The sequence below is a fragment of the Cyanistes caeruleus genome, chromosome 7, assembly GCF_971803275.1.
Source record: "Cyanistes caeruleus chromosome 7, bCyaCae1.hap1.1, whole genome shotgun sequence".
In the NCBI taxonomy this organism is placed as follows: domain Eukaryota; kingdom Metazoa; phylum Chordata; class Aves; order Passeriformes; family Paridae; genus Cyanistes; species Cyanistes caeruleus.
In genome coordinates, this window is record NC_141707.1 from 24779349 (window position 1) to 24797688 (window position 18340).

General features: G+C 35.7%; 1 protein-coding gene across 9 annotated transcripts in view; it reads right to left on the reverse strand.

Annotated features, from left to right (window-relative positions):
• Window positions 1–18340, reverse strand: part of SLC4A10 (solute carrier family 4 member 10) — a 148762-nt gene that overhangs the window by 110643 nt on the left and 19779 nt on the right. For 4 of the 9 annotated variants that reach the window (XR_002865979.2, XM_023931114.2, XM_023931113.2 and 1 more), the window contains exon 1: window positions 4044–4435. The exons of 3 other annotated variants lie outside the window; for them this stretch is intronic. Coding sequence is in view for 4 of the 6 variants with exons in the window: in XM_023931114.2 (XP_023786882.1) it covers window positions 4044–4124 (81 nt within the window). In the remaining 2 variants the exon portion in view is untranslated. Of the gene's footprint in view, window positions 1–4043; window positions 4436–18340 lie in introns of those variants that run through there. 2 more of the 9 variants (XM_023931116.2, XM_023931115.2) reach the window with 2 other exon arrangements.

Below are 18340 nucleotides of genomic sequence, written 5' to 3' on the forward strand. Positions count from 1 at the left end.
GGCAATGCAGAGAAGACCTAGCCAGGCTCTTGGTGCTGCCCAGTGAGAGGGTAAGAGCAAGCAGATACAAGCCAAATATGAGAAGTATCACTTTAATATAAGAAAAAACTTGGTTCCCTTTAACAATAAGGGAAGAGCAGTATTTCCCTGACTTATCATCAGTCATGTCTCGTAGCCTCCTTGCTGGTATGTACATTGTTTAAATGACTCAGGAAAGCAATTTTAGGGTCACACTGTGAACAGTATGGCAAGAAGAATGGAGTTTACTCTGTGTGATCTGTGGTTAATATTGATTTTACTAATGAAGCAATCTATTGGAATTTACCAGAATTATGCATCAGCTTCTACTTAAAGGAATTATAATGACAGCAAAGCCACTGACCGCAGTAGTGTAACAGCACTTATGTTAATGGGATCCTTTTATTAATAACATTTATTGAAAATGTAAGGCAAAATAAATACGGTCATGCAAGGAAACAAGAAACAACATGAATAAGTCATATTATTTAGGAGGTTCATTATAGGATGGGAGGGTGAAAAGAGAGGCGTAGGATGGAGAGAGAGAGAGAGAATGAACTGAGATCATTTCTTCTCTCAAAAATGCCACTCTAGGTAACGCATAACCATTCTCTTTTACTGTGTTAATATGCTCAGCTTCCCTACTACTTCATATTAGGTGGTTCTACCTCTACTGGAAATTTTGGGGATTAAATATTACTCTATTTTTTTTTTTATCAGATTACTATAGTATAATTGTGATTTGTTCACATTTTCAGACTGCATCTTAGGAAAATTCTTTCAAATAATCTTTATTCAGAATGACCACATGATGATATTCTTGGAACACTAAATAGAGTGGAACATTCTTGGAACAGCCATTGTGTAGCTATGTATTTTGTGATCATGCTGTCAGCTATTACATATTTATGCGATGTTACTTTATACTTTAAACCTTTCTGATACGCTAATAGTCACCCTTCCCTAATTCTGGCCATTAGGCCAAATGACTTGATACATGAATTAAAATACTTACTGAGAAGTATTTGACCAGGGAAGATGGTCATGTCTTAGGAAGGACACCTAAATGTACACCAAAAAGATTTAAATTCTTTCAGCAAACTCTGAAAGTACTCTTTGCTTCTAGTGTTTTGCAAATGTTTGGTCATGATTCTCCCGTTTGTCCCAGTGTTCTCATTTCCTTAAAAACTGGCACTACAACTTACAAAAAGAAGTCAGTACTGTGGAATCAGGACAGCAACCGCTAACAAGAAAAAGCACCACAACTGTGGATGTGCATGAGCAAAAGCATACTTGTTTAAAACTGTTAAATGACACAAATATTTGGCCTCTTGCCCAATTGTTCTTATAGCAGTATTTCTCTACCAGACCTTCATCAGAGAATCCTGTAAATTGCAGTGTTTTGAAGATAAGGAAACGCATACTCATGGATGCGTATTCATCATGCTCAGTCAAGGGAAAAGAATTCTTTATTTAGAGAGATCCTTCCTTACACAGCATTCTTTAAATACTGACAGTACCAATCATCTTGAAGAGAGATTATACAGTTTTCAAGAAGGCACAAAAATGTCTTCCTGTTAAGTTGCTACTAACACAGTGCCCTGGATTCGGTGACTCTACTCTTGTGCAGTATGTCCAAATATCAGCAAGGCTCTTTCAAACCTGTCTTTTTTAGGAGGCTGGAGGTAGGGGCTAAACAAGTAAAACAAGCAAAATAGTTTGTAGTTTTAAGTTTTCAGATCAGTTCGATTCCCTGCTCTCATGTGTCTAACTCTATCTTGCTGCAATTTTTTCTCTTACAAAATAACTTTACTTCCTTGATACATTCTTCTGGGGTGTTACTCTAGCCCTCCAATTGAACAAGGGCCTATAATGGGATTATGTCCTTTGAGTGAAAAACTATATTCAAACTCACTTGCAATAGTCAGTAATAGTGTGGCTTCAAAACAGAATGACCTAAACACAAACTTCCTCAAGCAAGCATTTTTCACCAATTTATTTTCCTCTGTAGATAGTTTCCATTGTCAACAGGCTGCAATGGATGTCCACTGCACTACTGGAGATTATATCAATGATACATTCCAAAGCCATCCAGAATGCAGTTTGCAGAATTAGTGTAAGTGATGAAAGAGAGTCCAGGACAAGCACAACCTACTGCTGTAGCTTCCAGATGCAAAATTCCATGGAGATCTAATTATTTCAAATGAGCAAAGAAGGAGCGACCTCAAAATGAAGCTAAGATTGTAAACTGAATAAGGAAAACAAAGAAGCTGGGAGAGGGTTGGTCCTATTAAAAGGTCTATAAATACTCTGCAAAGCACCAAAATACCATGAAACCAATACTTTCAGGAATTTCATTCCAATGCCAAGAAACAGAATGTACTCATTGTGACTAACACATCAAAATACTGAAAATAAATTCTAACAGATTAGAAGGATCTTGTAGCAAAAGAAAGGTATAGTTAAGTCATGCCAACTTTAATCAAGTTTAAGAGCAAGGCAGTCTTTTCCCATTATTAATAAGAATGTCAGATGGATAAAGTAAACTGAGAAACTGGAATTTATGGTGAGTACAAGTAATACAGTATTTTCTACAAATATGTTTTTAATTAAAAATTAAAAGACAGACATTTTTACCATTGCTGCACAAACTTAAGTCAGATTTTCTGTTGTCTCCCACACACATACGGCTCCAGCAAAATGTTATTAAATGAGGTGAAATCTGAATATAGTTCTAAATGCAAAATAAAATCCATGACTTACATGTTTACATTTCTAGGTGGATACATGAAAATATTTTTAAATCTTGATCACTTAATCCTGTGCTTTGGGGTCAGAAAATACCGCTCACCCTTGCCAATCTGCTGTCCAGTTATACGTGAAAATTGTTGTTCCACAAGGGTAAAGCAAGAGACAGAAAAATTGCCACTACTTTCAGGCTACAGCTGAGCTTTTAAAACACATGGTCAAACACGTTGCCATGGAAATGTTCTGCAAATATATGTAGAATTTCTTAAGATGGAGCCGAATATCCCTTTTTAAAATAAATTTCTCTTACAATTTTAAATACAATTGCTCTGTGATGTATTCAAGGAAATACAGCAGCCATTATCTAATGTTTAAAACACCTAAAGTGGTAACAGTATCTCCAAATCCATTTTGTGATCCAGATATGAAATTAGGCCACTATATTTCTATGTAAAACACCCATATACTTGTTTTCTTTTATGTACTCTGTCTTTTCTGTATATCATCACATTAGCATATCTACAAGTATTAGTATTGCAATAAAGTTGACAGCAGTTACAAAAAAAAAAAAAAAAATACATGCTTCAATTAAATTAATCTGGTTTTTAACAATATTCTAAATTTTTCAGATATTAATCTTCTCTTCTACAACCCATTAGTATTAGTATGCGTCACTGAGTGTAATAATTAAAAAGAGGAGAGTTATCTTGCCAAACTTTCACTGTTATATTCCCTGAGCTATTTTTAAAACTGATTTGAAATGAAGCAAAAAGAAAAAGAATGAACTGCTGCAAAATGTAGCAAGATCTGTGCCTGCAGAATAGCTCCGTCCTGTTACACAATGTGATACGTTGTTTTAAATAACCTGGCACTGTAGGTAAACAGCTGCCTTATACTGCATTTCATGTAACAAACAAAAACAATCACAATAGCTTTTGTGTGTCATGTAAAGATAAAGCAAAATAAAATGCAATACAATCTTGTCATTTTACTTTATAGCAGAGAGATAGCCCTTCACCATTAATTAGTTAAAAGAAAACATATTCACAATAAAACAGGTTGAAAATATATAGAGAATAACCTTACATTGTTCAGATAAAAATTAACACATTAGAATTCTAAGATATACGTTGCTCTGCTTATGTAAACAGTCTACCCTATAAATCCCGTGGCAAATCCAACATGAAGCAATTACACAGACAAAGAGACTGCAAATGACCTGAAACTGTAAAACAAACCCTGTGTTAGAAATATTAGTATAAACCATGAGGTCATACCTGATGACTTAGGGACTGTAAAGTCTCACCGGTTCCAAGCTGCATGACCTTTCTATTTCCAGAGACCCCCAAAAATTGCATTTCCTGCCTTATCAAAGTACATCACAGACCTATCTATCTTTCAAAATCTTCTGGGCTAGTGAAGAAAGCATTAACAGCCATTCTGTCCATCAGTAAGTGCTGGAGTCATTACCCTCAAGATATCAGATCTTAAATATAGTTTCCTCCGTGCGATTACAGACATCCAGCAGTCGAGGAGGCTGACACAGCTATATCACTGATGCTGCTAATGCCATCTGAAAACAGTAAGCTTACTGCTTAAAGCAATCCTGCATCGTCCAAACAGAACAAGCCACATCCTTCAAGTCCTCACTTGCGTTTTTTATAAAACCTAGCACTGCCATTATAGATTTTGTTTTCATCTCTGGTCAGCTAAAGGAGAAATTAGATATTATGCAACCAGCTTTGCATTAACGAAAGAAAAACGGCAGATGAAGTGACATATCGAGGTTATCAGATTTTGCTTGCATGACCACTCCTCAGCAAGCACAGTCACCATTCACAAGAAGCATCACAATCTGATCTAAAGGAAAATCACCAGAAATAAATTATAAACAACTCACAGGCAGCAAGGTATTTTAATTCCTCTGTGATGCTGAAACAGCTATTTTTATGCAGCCTTAGGAATCCTAGTCCTTTTTAAATTAAAAACATCGCTTGCCTAGTATTTTAGTGTCTATTTTTAATAAATTGCATGATCACTGCATTGTTTCCATTACTCCCTGCTAGCAGCCAGAAAACAGCATGACTTGAAAATGTGCCAGTGTTATGACAGCAAAAATGTGGTTTGATATCAAACAAAACAATCATGCATGAATTTTTTCTGATATGGAAGACCTTTCAAGCTAAAAATGTACAGTAAACTCCTTAATAATTTTAAAATTATTAAGACTACAAAGTAATAACTGAACTTTTTATTAAAACATATGTTTTATACAGATTGAAATTTCCAAATGAAACTTATTATTATAAATCATTATTTATATTTACTGTTCCTAGTATTATGGCAGGAAACATGCAAACAAAAAAAACACTTCACAGAACTAAGATGAAACAGTGCCACCAAACTGGTAAAAGTATCATTTAGTAATTTCTCTGAATTCCAGACCCAGAGAACTATTGTGTTCACATAGTGATACTAATTTTGAGGCATTCGGTTCATCTCCTTAAACACAGAGGAACTTTCTCTCAAGGCATGTTGAAACACTTTGCTACCAATTGAATTTTATTGACAAATAAAACTTGGAAGAAAAAACTCTACCCTAATTTAACTTCGGTTTGTTTCAAGTGTTATTCAAATTAATTTGGATGCCCTTCTTTACTTCAAAATATAAGCAGAAGCTGAAAGCAAAGCAAATGGTTCTGAATTAATTCACCCAGATCCTATCCTGTTAATTTAACATTATTATTATACAGTTGTAGTAATCGCTCCTTTGTGTAACTGAAGAGTTAATCAAATTTAGTTTACAGTCATTCCCATTATGGCACTTATAAAAGCAAACTGGTCTCATCCATGAATACCACGAATTTCCCTGTAGAGGGAGAAGCTACCTGCTATCAGTTTTAACTGGTTTACTTTATCCAGTGTACAACTGCCTCAACATAAGGATGCTCCATCTCCAGGGAAAGGGAACTGTACAGGGTCTCCACTGAAGTGCCCAGCACCTGGCAGAGCCAGCCACTGAAGCTCTGAAGTGCAGCAGAGAACCAGATAATGCCCAACTTGATGCTGCTTTTTATATTCTGTGAGAGTTAATCCTGATGTCCAACAGCCTGACATTGTCTTTTTACTGCTGCTGGCAGTGGCAGTCAGGGAGCCACTTCTGAACATTGTGAACGTTCTCAAAAGCTGCCACTTTTCAACTTTCCCCAGATTAACTCATTAAGTCACTTTCAACCCAGAAAATATTACTAAATCTATGCACACAAAAATAAATGCATATGCACAAGGAGACAAAAGGCCCTTCAAAAAACAAACAAGAGCAATCTAGCAGTAAAAGGAGAAAACAGCTTTCCCTGCATCAGTATGGAATACGATATCAGCAAAGGTAGTATTTTTAGTTTCAATGGTAATTTAAAAAAAAATAATATAACAGCACTACATATTAAGTTACTTTCTCCTGTACAAACCCTGAGTTCTGCAATTCATTTTGACCAATATCTACTTAGAACTATACCAGGGAGTGCAATCCCACATATCTAAGTTGCTGGCAACCACTTCCAAGTCCCCAAAAGCCACTTGCTGGGATATGAAGGCCAGAAAGATGGTAAGAAGTTATATTTAAAAAAAAGGTAGGTTGCCAAGCCACTATTCATAAATATTATGTAGCTCTCGCTGTGCAAATCTTGTACTGCACGATGATCTCTATTCAGAATAAAAACCACACAGCTGGGGCTATCCCCACGGCTGTCAGACACAAGAGTTTCTGCTCACAGAGAGTACAGGGTCTCTCCTCCTGCTGGACACTTGAAGAATTCAAGACCTAGTAAAACACAAGGTAGAAGACTATTTTCTGGAGTTTGATTAAGATCTCAGCGCAAATTATAAATGCACTCAGAAATATAGTATTATTTCTTTGTGCACATTATCCCAGCTAATGAAATACTTTCATTGAACTTATTCCATGTTTTTCCTTATGTCAATACCATTATTTTATTGCAAAAGTGAAAATTTTAACATTTCATCAGCAATGTTAAAGCACAGGGAGGGTACAAATACAATACTATTTTAAAGTATAGATATTTATTCTGACATGTTAAAGCAAAAATCATGTAACCCATCCCCTTTAGATTATCAACAAGTACTACTTTATGTCATACAAAATATTACTCACGAGCAGAGTTTGTTTTTTTATTTAATTTTTCTTCACAGGACAAAAAGAAAGCAATATCATTTCCTGTGAATTATGCAAGGTGAAATAATGGTCACTTTGAATCCATCACAAATCAATTTCATATCAAATAGAGCTGACCTAAGCAGTGAGGGAGCAAGCAATAGAATCTTTGTCACTCAGCTTTTTTAATTAAGTTTAAGTCATGTTTTCTAGTACTAATGATCATGATAAAGAACATTTGAAATTAGTGCAAGATATTGCAATCTGTAAAATGTGAAATTATATAATGCTGCACCAAAAGAGCTGGAAGAACAATACAAATGCATAGTCCTCAGCAGAAATTTGAGGGATCAGTTTTACTACATATTTTTATAAATTACCAGAGCATAGTATGAATTATAGCAAAAAATCATAGTTTGGATTTGTTCAGAAATTTCTGATATGGGAAAGCACTGCTAATAATATATGAAGACTGGAACAGTACCAGGAAGACATGGGTTACCTCTAGGACCACAAGAATAAAACTGAGGTAAAATTTAATAGTACACAATGCAAAGATGTGAACTTGATGATTATTAAGTTTCTACTGAAAATTGAGATCTCAGCAGTTGAAAATTACAGTAGATGAAACTTTGGGTACAAAGCAGATCACAAGTAATTATGAGCTATCAAAATGATGTCCCTATGGAAATTAAAGGAAATTTTTAATTTATCAGGTAATATATTTCTAGATATCAACATTAATGCAATAATAAATTGTATTAATATTCTATTGTTCTTTATTTTGATTATCTAGTGTCTAAAAAAGGAATTGAATCTGGTAGAGAAAGACTTCTACAGTGGTCAGGGAAATCTGGAGAAGAAACTGAAAATATTTTCTTTGTTCAGCTTAACAAACAAAAGACTAAAAGAGAGATCTGTAAGGGTGTGTCAAGAAAGAAGCACCAAGGAAAAAGAAACTCAATTACAATTTGTAACAAGCACATATCCATACCATGTCACAAGTAATTTGGGGAATTTTAACTATCAGAGGCCAGAGGCCTGAAAGAGGAGGAAATCAAAATTTAAAAAAAACCACAAAAATGTATCTTGCACACCTCTATTTCTAAAAGATATGAATGAATGAAGAAATGAAGAAAAATGCAGAAATTTAAGTTACAGAAGAATTTGTATCAAGGACAAGACCTAAAGGAAAATCCATAGATTGTGATGAGGCTCAACAATAATTGGAAATTGGCTTAGAAACCTGAATTTTAAAAGAAAAAAAAATAAAGAAGATATGGTAACAGTTGGTTTCTCATGTACTAAAGACATCAAACTTCCATCTTGATACATAGAATGGTATTAACAATACAAAAAGCTCGGGAATTTAAAACCAAACTAAATAAAAAATTCCAAGTTTTAGCTGATTGCTCAGATCAGGTTAAAATTGTATCTTTGTAGTTGAGTGGGGTAAGCTGAAAAGTAATTAATGATCAGCATTCTCCTTTAATCCTGATGAGAGAACTATTTCTATTACATTTCTTTAGTCTGAATCTCTTATTCAATTCTCCCTTTGCATTACTGAGGTTTGGATAAAGCATTAATATCCTTCTTCAGGCAAAAAGGAAAACCATTAGGAAATTGAAATTTATTTTTATTAACTCAGTTAAAACTTGTTGTATTTTATGGACATCTCAAATGAGATACTGTCCAAAGACTCTCCTGGGATTATGTCAGCAGGCATTATGTAAGTTCTAATCAGCTCATCTGTGGACAACCATGACTGTGGTTAAAGAAAACTCAAAATATTTATGAAACAAAATAAGAAACAAGTAGAGGCAGACCTGAACCTTGAATGCATAGTCAAAATCTGCAAGTCAACTGCCTGGTTCCAAATCTGCCTAGGAGATAATGCAGCTATGTAATAAAACCTGCCTTCCCAAATATCCCACTGGTAGTGTGGCTGAATCCTAAATTTAAAACCCAAGCCTGCATCTCAGGCCAATCCCTGTTGATCCAGATCACTACACTACATATTATTGACAAATTAGAACAAAATTATAAAAAACAGTTTCAAAACAAGGTTTCTTTCCAATATTTTACCTTCAAAAGCTATTTTAAAATGTCTGGCATCCCATTTCCCAGAAGATAATGTAGGAGAAGGCTGACATCTCCTTTCTCTCAGACTGCTGAGGAGCAATCCTATACTTATAATGTATATAACAGATGGTTGCTTACACTTGTTCCTGAAAAAATACAGAAAATAAAGAATACAAATCTCCTCAAAGCTTGCAATCATACAACTATTTTCTAAGTAAAATTATACCTATATAAATTGTGTATTCCAGAAAATTATTCATAAAATGAAACTGAAAATGCAAATTTGAAATGTGTGACTAGAAGGCAAATAGGTTCTATCTAAAATAACCATGCCTTCCTTTTCTGATTAAAAAGAAAGGAAAAAAAATATTAAAAAAAAAAAACAAAAGCTTGGCATGTTTTTAAGCATCTCACCAGTATGATAACTTGTGCCATAGCCTGGGAAAACCTTTCTACTTTTATTAAGTGACTAAGGACATGGCTGACTGAGGGCTTAACTTGCAACAACTGGGGATGCTAGAATTGATTGTAGGAAAACACTTTTCCTGCCTCAAAAAGGTGATGATGGAATTTGGACTCTATGTTGTATAGCACAAGAGAAATTTACTTTCCTGATAACAAAGAAATACTAATTTAATCAAAAGGGCTGGAACTCACTAGCAAAGCAAGTTCTCACAGCCTTCCCACAGAACGAGCAGCTGGACAGGCAACTTTGCTCTGGGTGTATCCCAAATATTACACAATACTGAAGTTGCCTAGTTACATTACACACCTCCTATGTTGTTTCTTTTGATCCTTTGTCATCTCCCCCTTGTCCCTGAAGAGGAAGAAAAACTCCTTTTGCCTAAGAAAAATTTGTCAGCTCACTAATCCTAGCTCCTTATCTGCCTCAGAATAGATCTGACTTTTCTAAATATTTTGCATTAAAAAGTTCTCTTTCAAAGAAGAAAAATGTTAAATTTTGACATATAATTACCATTATCCTCTCTGCTAGCAGAAAATGATGGCAAAATGCCAACTAGCTTGTCTGCTACAGATAAGACATTTCCAAGCTTCCATCCTTCCCTTCAGAGAAAACAGAAGGGGAAGACCAGCCAGGAGAAAGCCTACCCTGTCAGCTGATCCTCTAAGAAATAAAATTAATATTCTTCTAGCAGAAATCATTTTCCTCCGAGCCTGAGGTAAATGATATGCCTTACCATATGTTATGATGGTCCTTTCAAGAATGACAAATTTGATGAATTTTTCCTGGATGGTCTTTCTCTCATCCAATCTCTTCTCATCACCTCCAGCTTCTGCTGCAGGCAAACTCTCAAGAGGCATAAATCAGCATAGCATCACCAAATTATATAACTTCTATCCCCTGGGGATTTAGCCCCTTCTATTTCAGACTTAGCAAAAATAAAAGTGCCTGTGCATTCTTCAATAATCTTTTTGATCTGTGTAGAGCTTTAAAGAATTACCCTGACACACTGCTGAGCCATGACAGCAGCACACCCATCATAAGCAGAGAGCCCAGAAATGTTTTTAAAGGAGGAGCTCTATAAACATCATGTCCAACTACAACATATTCAGAACAAGCCCAAAATCAGAAAAAAACTATGCTTCGGTTCAAACAAGGGGGAAAAAAGGCACACAACAGGTTCAGTCAAGTTTCTTTACTGTTTGTAAAAACATTGGCACAATTTGAATACAAAGTCAGCTTTGCACTCATTAGTTCGCCTATACTTCTAGGCAATTAAAATGTCTGAATATCTTTGCCAAACCCCAGATACCAGATTATTTGCACATCATTTTTACATCATAGTCCTTTGAAGGTTTTACTTTTATCAATAAAATATAGATACAGATATTTTAAAAATCTATCCATCAACACACAGATTTCAAATTTTCTCATTTGCTGTAAAGTCTACTGATTCTAAAGAGAATGACAATAAATATAGACCAATTTTAGACAATATCCCTCAGTCAAAGCTCATCCAAAAAGAAAATTGCTGGATATATCCAGCCCTAAAATTTCCAGGCTGTTTTATCTCTTTACTTTAGCCATGTAAAACAAGTGGTCTATACACTTAAATACTGGAGCACAAACCTAATATTGTTCCTATGTAAAAATACCCTTTGGAATCTTAAAAGACTGTAATGTGGGATGAGAATTGCAAGGATTGGGAGGCAAGGTGACTGCTATGAAAGAAGGCAATGGGAGAAAGGAGCTATTACTAGAGTATTTAGGATTACGTTAGTCTTGACAAAAACCATTCAACAGGAAAAATGCAAGACAGTAAATAATCCTTTATAAATGCAATTGATCACATAAATACGTAGTTTATTAGAAAGATTATTACAGACAGCAAAAAAAATTATGAGTAGTTTATTCCAAAATCAGTTCCAAAATGTGATCTTTGAAATGAGCATTTGCTTTCTCAAAAAGTTAACAAAGGCTTTCACATGGAGATTAAACAAGGTAAGATTAACTGCACCAGAGCTACTTTGCTATCTTTTCTCTGCAAGGGGACACAGAAAAGCCATCCAAGCAGCACACACTTCACTAACAGCTAAACTTCTTATTTATGATGGTGCAAGGTAAGGCATCCACAGACTAAACAGGCACTGGACTGAGGCAGCCCTCCTCTAGTTTCTGTAAGAATAAAGAAAGGAGAGAAGTAAGAGTACACACCTCCCCACCCCCCACCCCCCCCAAACTAGAGGCAAGCCATAGAGCTGATGTTGGGATATTCTGGAGTAAATTATGAAATCAGAGACATAAATTATCTAAACAAGACAAAATCATAGATATTTTTGAATAAAAATGGGAGAAAAGGTATCATTTCCTGGGACAATTCAAGATGTTATGAAGATTTAGCTGCCCATGTGTGGTTTTTTAATCTTTAAAACAGAATTTTACACTTAATAATGCAAGGACACAGATAAAAATGTTAATATCTCAAGAAAAAAAATAGCCAATGATTGCTTCAAAGATAGAAAACTGGGACAAAATGCTCATTGGAACATACAGAGTCTCCCACTGGAGCTGAGAAAGTCAGACACTGCCTGCTTTTATATTTAACCTGCCTTTCAGCTACCTACTTCAGTAGAAGACACTTGCAAAAGTGTAAAGGACAATGAAAGATAAAAGAACACTAAAATGAAGAATATGTAAAACTTAGATTCATTCTCATCACAGAGACTTTCCTGGTTTTGAAGTGGAGTTGGTGCTTGTCTTATGATAATAATCAACAGTTAAAGCAAAAAGCTCCACTCCTGTGAGCAGTCAGCATTTACTTTTCAGTGTATATATATGCACCACACATACAGACAAGAGGAAAGTATATGACTTGTCATCCTAAACTGTCACATGAACCTGGACAGCATAAAAGATTTCTTGTGCATTGCACACAAAAATAGAGCTATTTTTTGAGAGTCCAAAACCTAAATTATCAGATTACAACTAAATATACCCAGGCTAATAAACCTTCCCCTTTGTCCAGAAAGAGAAAGCCAGCAGCAGCCAATTTCCTCTTTCCTCTCCTCCATCAGAAAGAAAAACAGTGCTGGGACCAGCTCCCCAGAGAGTGAAACACAAGGTTCCCAACTTAGACAATTCTTTCCTGCTCTCACCTGCACCACATGAATGTCTGGAACCACCACACATCCACCACCAGTACAGCCCTATTTCAGGCCTTCCTGCTCTCTTAAAGTCTTGCCGTTCTCAAAGTTGATGATAAAAAAGAATCTGGAAGCAAATCCAAGGCTAGGTGACAGAGAAAATCTCCCCTACTCAACACTCTTTCTTAAGATACTTCTTAAACTACAACTGTGAGCCATTTCCACAGAAATTGCAGAGAAAAAGGTAACTATAATGCAAGGGCATTCTCCTCACAAAACAGTTGCCCAGCAGTCTCCTTCTCAGAAACTACATGGCTTCAACCTGTGCCGTCTCCAGTGTACTGAAAGACATCACATATGTTCTTGAACTAAAACCTGATCAGCGGGTTCTCAGACCAGACTCAGGAACAAAATGAAGGCCTAGAGAAATATTAAAGTATTGATAAAAAGATTCAGAAAAAATGTTTCCAATATTGATGCAAAAATGTTGTGCTACTTTGTCTTTTTAGAAGAAATTTGACATTTAACACCATGAAATTCATGGAAGTATAAGGTTAAAAACTGAAATATGTCACCTGTAGAACAGTCTCACACAGGAAACAGTGCTACCTTTACAATGGTGCTTTCAAAACTCAGCTGGATAAAATGCTGTAAATCTCCTGCACAAATTCATTTTCTGTTATCAATGCACTAAAAAATTCTACTTGGTGTCACACTTCATGGCTTGTTTAGTTGTACCATGGCATACACTGAAGTCACAAATACCAGGTAACTTAAATACCTCATATGAATATGAGACCATATCCTTCCACCTCAGTATATTGTGTGATTCTGTGATCACTGCTAATGACACCAACCCAGACAACCTTGGTCTGTGGATTGGCTTAAGATGAAAAGATTTTGGCAAAAAGAATAAATGTAGCTTACTATGAAAAAAATTTGTAGGAAATTAATGTAAGTTTTAACTGCCAGCTGCTTGTGATTTTGTAATGAGGTAACACCACAGAGACATCAGTTGCAGTAGCACTGAAATTGCAATTGTCAAGCTTGATTTCAGTTATTTACATTCTAATAGATGACCTCCAAGTTCTGGGTTCCCTTCTACTTTTATTATGTAAAAACAAAAGGTAATGAAATGTTACAGAACATACTCATTAATTTGAAGAATTTTCAGATAAATTACTAAAAGTTAGGATTTTCAGAAGTGAAACAGAAGGTATTTTAAAAGAATACATGAAGATTTCAGTTAGTTTTAAATAACTGGAATTATGACTTAAAAAAGTACATTTAAGGAATAATATTTTTGTTAGTTCCTCCAAAATCTACTTTTCAGTTAGTTCTTGTCTGCCTTTCAAGGTAATATATTACACAAAAAAATCTACCTCAAATATAATCCAAGAACATCTGTTTTACTTCAATAGCCTAGCTATTCTCAAATTCCTATATAGCACTTACTTTTTATAGTACTGTCATTATACATAATGATTCTTCTTCAAGTCACCAACCCAATTTTTGTCTTCAAGGTTGAATTCTACAGTTTAATGTGTTGTGTTGTGTGCCAGCTTAAAGGAGAATACTACACAAAAAAGAGAACCATGAAAAGAATAATTCATGTGGCACCTGACACATATTACTAGTAAAAGTTTTGTACATTTCAGTTATCTATAGTGTTTTGCTGTTGTTGGCCAGAGACAATGTAAATCTCAAATGTAGCCTTCTTCCTACCCTACAAAGAAAACAAACTTACTTTGAAAACAAACATGTGGCAGTCAGCACCCACTTAGTAGCAAGGTGAACAGAGACTTTTATCTATTATTTCATAAATTCTTACCATCAAGGAAGTTCTTATTCACACAACTCATACAAGAACCAAGTTTACCATAAATCACTTCAAATATTACAGCTGTAACAAGAGTCACTATAAATAACTCATCCAAGAAATTAATTAGCAACAAAAGATTAAAAAATTCACTCAATGATAGCAGGAGAAGTATTTAAAATAAATGCAACAGAAATAATTCATACTAATATAAAAGACACTGTACTGAGCATTATAAGCCAAGAAAAGCAGTTCAGACCATGTCATAAAAAGAAAATTCTCATAAATGTTTCATTTTTTTTAAATTACTTTCTTACCTCACTTAGCCTCCAGCAGTCGATAGACCATAGGCTTATCTATAGCCTGTTCTAACTTCAGAAACCATTCAATCACTGGCCAAGGAAAAGAAAACTAGAAAAACTAGAGAAACCAAACCAGAGCTTGAATTTAAGATTGTATTGTATCTGGGCCTGATGCCTCTTTCTCACCTTGAAAACCAAAAATGTCTTCCACTATCAAGACAAACAGAATTAGTCTAACTAGAATAAATGAGTTCTCTATTCAAACAGATGCTCCATATACTCACTTTATTACCTCTCCCAAGAATACAATGACTCAAAACACACTGTAAGTAAAAGCCTGAATCTCTAATTCCTAGCACCTTCATAATCCACTCCAAGAAAAATGCATTTTGCTCTCCCTCACTCATGCTCTCAAGCCACTCTACCAAGTTGACATTCCTACATCTAAGCCTATTTTCCAGGTCATCAGTATGACCTTGTGCAAAGCCTTACAGCCAGTGGGATTTATATCTGGATGGCATTTTGCCACATGGAAACTTACACTGTCTATCATTTTGGTACTGGTGAGGTAAGCAAAGACTTTGGGTCCTCTAAAAAAAAGCTTTTGACAACTTCAATCTTTTAAAAACATCTTCATGTGTGTCAATCACAGAGGAAGGTTTGGAGCGCTGGGCACTCTGCCCAGATGGTGCACAAGGCAATGCCAAAGGCTGAACACCAGCCTCCCCATGTTCAGGAGGCCAAAAATTCTCATATGCTACCGAAGCACAACAGGTCATGCTGGTTACAGAAAACACTTTGAAAACACTTGATTACAAGAGAAAGGCTGATTTCCACTCAACTCGACCTCTTTTGCAGTTCCATAATTTTTCTTACATATAATTGCATTTCTCATAACCCAAGACATAATGAAATTAAGGCAACTATCACAAGTATTAAAACAGCAGGTTCTTGGTAAAATTGATTTTTCAAGCAGTTTAAGAAATTAGAATTCAACAATTATCTCTCTGATTTTAATAGCCCAAGTGCAAGGTTTTTCTTAAGAAATAACACCTATTTTATTTTATACTAATTATCATCATCAGCATTAGCAGGAATATTAGTATTTAGCTCCTCTGATTTGAAGCAGTGCTACCAGCAAAGTAGTGAAAGGAGGTGAAAGGAGGCCCAGGCTTAGGGATACCTGGCATCAGCAAGTTTCTGATACCTGTTCAGGTTCATCCTTTCTTTTCTCCCCAAGCAGAGCTCTCACAGGGGGATTCTCCTACTCCTTTCCCACATTCAGATTGTTACTTTCCCAGATTCAGACTGGGTACTTGATGCAGGGCCCCCACATTCAGCACCATGGCTGTACCCAATCTGTCAAGGTAGTCCGTACACTAAAATATTATATATAGAGTGTATTAATTATTCATACAGCCCAGTCTGACACATTAGATTGAATGTCACAGTTATCCTAAAGGTAAAAAATGTCGAGTTTTACATAACATTTGTTAAATGTAGTGAACTAATTAAAGTATGTTAATTAGGTAAAAAGGACTTAGTATGTGGTGGAGACTGGTCACTTTTAATACAGTGTGTATTGTACTGCTTTAATACCTTGGCTGTAATTTTATGCTTAATGAGCAAAAGGAAAAGCTGATTATTCAGAAAGCAGAAAAAAAAAATCACATGTGTTATGTGTTGGAAAAATAGCCTCAGGTGACAGAGGAAATACGTACCAAAGGAATTGGCACTCTAACAAAGAAAGTATCATTTCAAAACTCATAAACAACATGCTGTCACTGGGAATTTTACATCTGATTATAACCAGATTCTAGGAAGCAATACTTAATTGCTGAAGTTAATAAAAAGACAAAAAAACTTATTTTATTTGCACAAGTTATCTGTTCTCCCTGTACTGTGTGAATATTTTCCCCAGTTTTTCTTAGATCCACATTTGCTTTATGGTAATTCAGAAAAAGGCTTTCATATCAAATGCTCTAGTTAAGAGAAAAAAAAAAAAAAAAGAAGAAGCAAGAATTTATTGATTAAACTCCTACTCACACCAGTCAAATGTTGGTGGGAAATATAAATGCATATGTGTCTGGCACTGAAAAAATGTCCATGTGATGCTCTATCTACATGAAATTAAAAAATACTCCAGGCTTATGTTAAAATATTTTTTTTTTTCATTCCATATCTTATTTCCCTGCTTTCCACTTGATTTGAAAATGTTTGATCAAACCGAGAAAGCATCTTGAAGTGTCTTTAAAAAAAAAAATTCAGTTAGTGGTCTCAGTAAAACAAAGGCCTATACCATCTTTAGAAGATGACTGAGATAATGACAGTAACAAAGAGAACAGATGTTAGTGATCTCAAACTACTCAGGATTAAAGCAAACTACTTAAATTCTTTCTTAAGCTCAGCAGCATACATTTTGGATATCATTAGGCAGTCATTAAAAAGTAAATCCTAGTATAAAAGACTAAGAAAGATTGAGAAAAAGAACCTCATACTCACAATGAAATTTGGAGAGAACTTAGATAAATTCAAATAAAGCCTTAAGCTTAAACAAAAAAGCACCATACACAAGCTTATGAACTGAAAAATATTCAGAAAGATCAGCAGCTACCTGGCATAGAGGCCACTCTGGGTTTTTACATATTGAAGTTTCATTTAGGACTAAGATTCTTCTGCGAGACACATCAGTCTTCACAGGGCCAAGAAACTAGAGGTCTCACCAGAGCCTAACAAGAGCCAGAGCCTGAGCTCAGGTGTTCTCACGTCTTTCCCCTCACCCTTCTCCATTTTCTGAAAAAATATGTCCAGTGCCAGAAAGACAGAGATGATCACTGCTTTGTTTTCTAGAAATACTGTAACACCACACATCCTTCCTTGTTTGCTCCCCTAGAGGTCTGCTTATCATCTCTACATGAAAGGACTGAGGGGCTTTCTTTCCACACCTCTAGAAAATGGGAAGGGAGGTGAGAGCTGCTTCGTAGCTGCAACACTCTACAGGGACAATGGAAACAGTGGGTTATCCTTCTAAAAAAGCAAAAGGAGTTATGTCATGTCTCATGTCCTGCATAATTACATTAATCACTGAACCAGTGACACACAGAAAGCCATGAGCATAGCCATCATGTGCTCACAGAGGTCAGGGAGCTGTAGGAGCAGATCAACACCCTGTTGAGGCACCTAACCCAGACCCTCACTCTGAGCACCAACACCTGCACCAAGTTCAGCAGACTGCACTGGAAAGAGGGCTAAATCCATCATAAATGGCCAGGAATCTTAGAAGCTTTAGTCCTGTCAAATGTCAGGCAGGTGGGTAGTTTCAGGTGAGCTGTGCAAAGGTACAGCACTGCACCAGCTGCCAGCCCTGAAGCAGCACAGCCGCACGTGTGTCCTGGTGCACTCAGGCTGACCAGGTGCTCCCCTGGACAGATGTAGCTAGCAGAGGCACAGTGCCATGCTGCTGTGGCAAAACTGCCTCCATTTCTAAATTTATTTTATCTATACAAAGTCAAAAACATGACAACCAGATTCTACAGTTTTGCTGTAGTGTGAAAAGTTTTCCCACATCATGATGGCAGCCATGCTTCATGTCAG